This window comes from Phoxinus phoxinus (assembly GCF_949152265.1).
Source record: "Phoxinus phoxinus genome assembly, chromosome: 14".
Lineage (NCBI taxonomy): Eukaryota > Metazoa > Chordata > Actinopteri > Cypriniformes > Leuciscidae > Phoxinus > Phoxinus phoxinus.
The window spans coordinates 929,745-936,097 of record NC_136889.1 but is presented as its reverse complement, the minus strand read 5'-3'; the positions used below and the strand labels follow the sequence as shown (position 1 = coordinate 936,097).

The following is a 6,353-nucleotide window of genomic DNA, read 5'->3' as shown; positions in this document are numbered from 1 at the left end:
AATTTGAGGGTTAGCCCTAACCATAACCCTATATTATAGTGTACGGGAAAGGCAAAAAAAAAAAAAATGTGGCAAATACAACAAGAACTCTTATTATTATAATAATAGTCTTTGATCTTATGTCAAATAAATAGTTTAAACTGGCTATGTTCCTCTCAGGATTCCGTTCAGATGAGGGTTTATACCGATGTTATAGTTTATAAAGTAAGAATATTAACTGATTAAATGATTTACACGTTAAACAAACACAATACTGAATACTTTTCACACACTATTAAAATGCAGCAATGTGTCAACAAAAACTTGACATGATCTAAATATGATATAAATACAATCAAGCTTTAAAAATAAAGGGAAGTATAAAGAGAAATAATAATAATAATAATTCACTCGTAAATGTAAATGGTTTCCCCTTTTTTCTGACAGAAAGAGATTTTATTAGTCCTAATGCATTACAACGATTTAAGAATATGAAATTACAGATTAACTCAGTAAAATAAAATTACACAACTGACAATAAACTGGCCTTCCGTTGATCATGAGGATTACATGACGTTTATGAATATTATGAAGAAACAATATATCCATTAATGAGTTTTTGAATGCAAATTATATAAATAAAATAACCACAAATACACACGCCACAATTAACCGTTTTGTTGGTTAAAGTCTATAAATAAATAAATATGAATAATCGGAGAGTCCTGTTATTATTATAATGGAAAGTCATATTTCAAAAGGCGCATTTCATTTGATGAAGGTCTAAATAATGTTTGAACCCTTTTAAAATCCAGCATGGTCATATTTCACTGACAGATCCATAAAACATCCGCAGATGATCCATGTCTGTGCAGATGACGAGGGGAACGCGGAATATCACAGATATTAAAGACATAACAATAATAACAAAGCAAATTTACAAGCCGCTCAATCACATATTCATGCACTGCATATTTATATTAATGATGATATATCAGACAAGGAGGAATCTTCAGATGAGATATTATCAGCATCAGTGAGTTTAATATCTGAACACGGAATTAAATGAAATTAATCTGTCGCTGAATATTAGCATTTAATTTTGCACATAAAAACATTGACTGTTTTTTTCTTTTTCATGCGAATTATATATTTTGAGGATTATTTTTTAGCAATAAATCATGAAGTTACAAGGTCTCGTGTCATTTGCAAAACTGTGACAGATTCTTGCAACATTTTATACGCTAAAAATAGCGAGCTACATTTAGGATAATAATAATAAAAATTCGTTATTAAGTTATAATAGGCCTAATATTCAAGAGACGCAGGCAACAGGCATCGCGTATTAATATTAATATTTCATATGTGTAAAAAAAACGGAGTTACAAGCTCGTATACAAGGAGCGCAAGTTTTAATAACCAATTAAATATTTTCGCGTTTTATCTTATAACTACAAATTAGATCGCGTTAAAAAAAAAGTTAAGTTTGTTTAAACGAAACGTTTAAATAATCAAATGACCGGCTTTTAATATCATTAGCGACACCGTTCCGAGGTTAATGTACTTACTCCGCCAGCGTCATAAAGTAAACGCGTCTATTGTGTCAAATGTTGAAACAATGATTTCTACAGCGCGACGCGTCATTAAAGGCGCTACAATACGAGCTTGATGGAGTGCGGCTTTGTCCAGGTTACGCGCATGCAAATTCGCCGCCGCGCTTCCTCCAATCAGAGAATGGCGTCACTTAGCGTCATCCAATAGGAGACACGCGCTTGCCGGTTATCAGCTCGTCATCACTGATAGAGTCCATTGACCGGAGATCGGCGCCTCAGATGCGGGGATTGAAGCACTCAAAGCGGGCGTGAGATCTGCCGACGACCGCCGTCTGGATTCTGCTTCGGAAACTCACACACTCGCCTGAACTAGGACACTTCTGTATGGGGGAACATTCGCAAAACTTGTGAAACTCGCAGTATTCGTTCCCTTGGATGAGTTGTTGCACTAAACTTTGTTGTACTTTGTATGTGTTGTTGTTGTTGTTTGGCGGTTGATCGTGTGGTTCACACGCACCGATGTTAGCGGTCGGGCAGATGGATAGTAACCGGCAGAGTGCGTTCGTTCTGGGCAGCACTCCACTGGCTGCGCTGCACAACATGACCGAGATGAAGACCTCTTTATTCCCGTACACCCTGCAGAACCCCGCGGGCTTCAAGGCTCATTCTTTCGCCAACCTGAACTCTCAGATCCCGCTCGGAACGCCGCATGGAATAAGCGATATCTTGGGGAGACCCATCACCACGGCCGGACAGCTTCTCTCGGGCTTTCCCCGGATCAACGGCTTGGCCACAACAGCTGGGATGTACTTCAACCCGGCGGCCGTGTCTCGGTATCCCAAACCCCTGACGGAGCTGCCCGGCAGGGCGCCCATATTCTGGCCGGGAATGATGCAAGGCTCGCCCTGGAGAGACCCGCGGGTTGGCTGTCCGGGTGAGTTTTCCTGGCCTAAATGTCAATCTAAACAGTCTTACTTTTAAAACATAAAGGTTCTAAAAGTTATATTTTTCCACTGTAACCGTTTTGGGTTCCACAAATATCCAAATAATAATAAAATAATTGTATTTATATACAAAAAAAAATCATTTCAGTGATTAGTTCTAATATATTTTTAACATCAATTTTTTTTTATCTAACATTTTAACAATCTAAAGAAGATATTTCCCATTTAGAATTTTTGTGTGGCTAATGGAAATATTCCATTAAAGTTTCTTCATGGAACCATCTATGCCAATAGGCTAAATAACCTTATTTATTTCTTATTGAGTCATTCTTATTGTTGGAATATTATTTTGATGTGTGTGTCTAAAAGTTGTGGGTCTCTCTCTCGTGACATGACAACCATATTCCCCCATAATGTGAAGTGAATGTCGTTATTTGTCTGACCGTGTCTCGTCTTCTTCAGGCCAGGCGAACATGATGCTGGACAAGGACGGCAAGAAGAAACACTCCAGACCAACTTTCTCAGGACAGCAGATCTTCGCGCTGGAGAAAACCTTCGAGCAGACCAAATACCTGGCCGGTCCAGAGAGAGCTCGACTCGCATATTCTCTGGGAATGACCGAGAGTCAAGTCAAGGTAGATAAGAGACGGGTTTTTATTAACTTTAACATATTATTAAAAAATCAATGTGGCGAAATGGCAGCATGAGATAATGATACGATTATTATATCTGTGGAAGTGTCAGTTAGGCTGTGTGCGATACCGTTAAAACCGTTAGGTTCAAATTTTAATTTAAATATTTAAAAACCAACGGTTTAAACGGTCCATTTCGTGCAGATTTGACCCAAACATGTGTTGAAACAACCCAACATTTTTTTTTTAGAGTATGTGAATTTACAAACAAGCAAAACTCAACATTTATAATTTAGAAATAAAAATTATTGGGATTATTGCGGTCAATGTTGCACATCATTTCACACCGTTATGTATAATATTTACACACTTTCGGGTCGACTTGAATTTTGTATTATAGTTAAATTTAGATTATTTGATTTTTTTTTTAAAGCTTGGTTTAATTCCTTTAGCTGTTGCATTTCTCCCAGAGAAGGCCAGTGTGCTGAAGTGTTCTCTCTCCCTCAGGTTTGGTTTCAGAACAGAAGAACCAAATGGCGGAAGAGGCACGCGGCTGAAATGGCCACGGCTAAAAAGAAGCACGACTCGGAGACGGAGAAGATGAAGGAGAGCTCGGACAACGAGGAGGATGATGAGTACAACAAACCTCTGGACCCGAACTCCGACGACGAGAAAATCACAAGACTGTTGAAAAAGCACAAGACGAGTAACCTGTCGCTCCTCAGCCCGTGCAGTAACAGCTCGGACACTTTGTGATGAAACTGAGCAAAAGACTCTTAATTATCATCATCATCATCATCATCATCATAATCTGCCTCAGATTCTCCTGGGACCGAGGCAGAGTTAAGCAGGGTATAAACACACTGTTCACGCGGCTTTTGCTTTGCTTTGAATGCGGTTGTACAGTTAGAAGTGGACGTGAGATGTATATATATTTTTTACTGAGTAAATTATGTTATGAAAGCATCACGAAGACGTGCCAACTTTCCCCTCATCATCATCATTTAAGATCATCTTCGTCTTCGATCGCAGAAGAATAACGACGCCTCTTTCGCCTAAAAGTCTCACTTTTTGATTATTTTGAAAACAGGTACACAAAGTGTATAAAAAGTGCCAGTGCTGTAAATTATGTGAATAGATTTTGTTTTAACAATGTCCGTTTGGCCGCTTATACTTTCAATGGAAGGAGTTTATGTTTTACCTCACAACACGAAAAAATACTCAAAGATGGACATAAATATCGATGAAGAGAATATTATTGCTTCCGTGATGAAGGAAGAAAAAACTTTGTATTATCAATAAATTATTTAACAAGCCAATATTTTACATTTGTCCTGGTTCTTTATAATTTCATGCGTTTGTTTACTGTTGTTTAAACAATTTTATTGTGTATAGCGCATATTTTAGAGCTCGGCCACGCGAAACTGCATATTGTATTGCATATTTTATTTCCGTGCATTAATAGGCTATCATTATAGCATAGTAATGATAATAAAATGCTTACATAATTGCTAATAAGATCATAAACATTCATTCGACTTTTTTCTTGTAATAAGAGGAATATTTCGTCTCTTTTCATGGTTAGTTACAGACTATAGTTTATATTTTTAAGGGCCAAAACTGCAGGGACAGAAGGCTTTAAATAATCCATTCACAGATTTTCAAATATTTATGTATTTATTATTATAAACGAGCCTTTTTGCGTGAGAATCATTTAACATATTTCAGGAAGGCTAACTTTTTATGTCAGTGTTATTCGCGGATTTGAGTAATGCAAATGTCTCGTGACCCCATCAACCCTTAAAGACAAATTATTATTTTTTTGTGATAAATATATATACACATTTATTTTTTAAAAGTTATGCCTATAAGTAATGACAGTACACTACTTCGCACACGATTCCGATATTGATCGTAACGAAAAACGCGCGTATAGCGATCGCGATAATTTATTACTAACTTGTAATCTTAACTTTTGTGGTTACAAAAATCTTCGTTAAAACGTGTTGATACAGACATGATAAATTACATATTTCCGAACCTTTTCTCTGTGGGAGTTTGATGCGTCATGTGATTTGCGTAATTGAATCCCGATACATTTTAAAACATCGCGCCATAACGAATTATTAGGCTATATCACGTTAAATAATATATTAATTTATATAAAGTTTGATGAACACAGAATATCATATTGTATAATGTAATATTGTTAATAAAAATTTACAATATCACCCCCCCCCCCCCCCCCCAAAAAAAAACAATGTATAAATGTCCATGCACGATCATCTACAAGGATGGAAAATACATCTAAATGTCAAAGGCTTGTTCCGTGAATCTCGAGGGCTTTCTGATGAGCTTGACTAATGACAAAGAGACATTGATTCATTCGTTCATTCATCGAGTTCTAATGGTTTTATTGCTTTTGGAGGTCTTGCCTTCCACCAGGTCTAATCGCTATCTGCTTAAAGAAAAGAGAGAATCCTATCTCCTGACCTGCTGGGAAACAGTTAACAAGCAGTTTTTCTAAGCAAATCACTGTCAAGGCGACACAAAATCATTTCCACCGATTCAGAAATGAAGGATCAATCTAATCTGTCAACTCTGTAGTGTAGAATTAAATCAGGAGCAAACGCACTGATGCTGAGAACACACACACGCGAGGAACTCACCAGAACACACACACTTTACTGTACAGTGTTCATGTAACAGCGATACACACACTTCATGTGTGATTATGTTTGTAAAAACACATGGTGTGTAAGATGGACATTGTAAAGTAAAGTGTAAAGAAAGTTCTGTGTTTTCCTCTTATAAATGAATCATAACTTAAACTCTACATTTGACTGAGTTCAATTCAATAGTTGGCACCATGGCACAATAATATAGTAACAAAAAAATCATACAAAAAAAAGAGAGAGAGAAGGATACAGCTATTTTTAAGATACCCAGGCCTATTAAAATATCACATTCATAATTACACAGAAATAAGTTAGAATAAGAACAGTACTGTAATAACCGAGCAAGACTGCTATTGAAACTATCGTATATACCTGCATGTTTATGGCACTGCTTATAAAACAAACTTTAAATTGGCTAGATATATATATTTATACATATAAATCATATTGGCTGAAATGGCATATTCTGCTAATAATGTAGTTTATGTTTATAACTATTCAAACATTTGAAACTTTACACCCAAAGCGGTTTGTATCAATATGTCAGCATAATAGTTTTGGTAGGAA

The 6,353-nt window shown here is 36.5% G+C and overlaps 2 protein-coding genes across 4 annotated transcripts in view; one reads left to right on the top strand and one right to left on the bottom strand.

Moving 5' to 3' along the window:
- Positions 1–429: 429 nt before the first annotated feature.
- On the top strand, positions 430–4,657 carry nkx6.2 (NK6 homeobox 2). Of its 2 annotated transcripts, XM_079635789.1 has the most exons (4): positions 430–1,914; positions 2,059–2,466; positions 2,939–3,111; positions 3,616–4,657. In XM_079635789.1, the coding sequence occupies exons 2-4, from the start codon at positions 2,070–2,072 to the stop codon at positions 3,862–3,864; spliced, it is 819 nt and encodes a 272-aa protein (XP_079491915.1). In that variant the 5' UTR covers positions 430–1,914; positions 2,059–2,069; the 3' UTR covers positions 3,865–4,657. The 2 variants fall into 2 exon arrangements, with proteins under 2 accessions (XP_079491915.1, XP_079491914.1); XM_079635788.1 differs by having other exon boundaries at positions 430–2,466; positions 3,616–4,627.
- An 840-nt stretch (positions 4,658–5,497) lies between these two features.
- Positions 5,498–6,353, bottom strand: part of inpp5a (inositol polyphosphate-5-phosphatase A) — a 186,064-nt gene continuing 185,208 nt past the window's right edge. For both annotated transcript variants that reach the window (XM_079635786.1, XM_079635785.1), the window contains exon 16: positions 5,498–6,353. This exon is cut by the window's right edge and continues 649 nt beyond it. The gene's annotated coding sequence lies outside the window, so the exon portion shown is untranslated.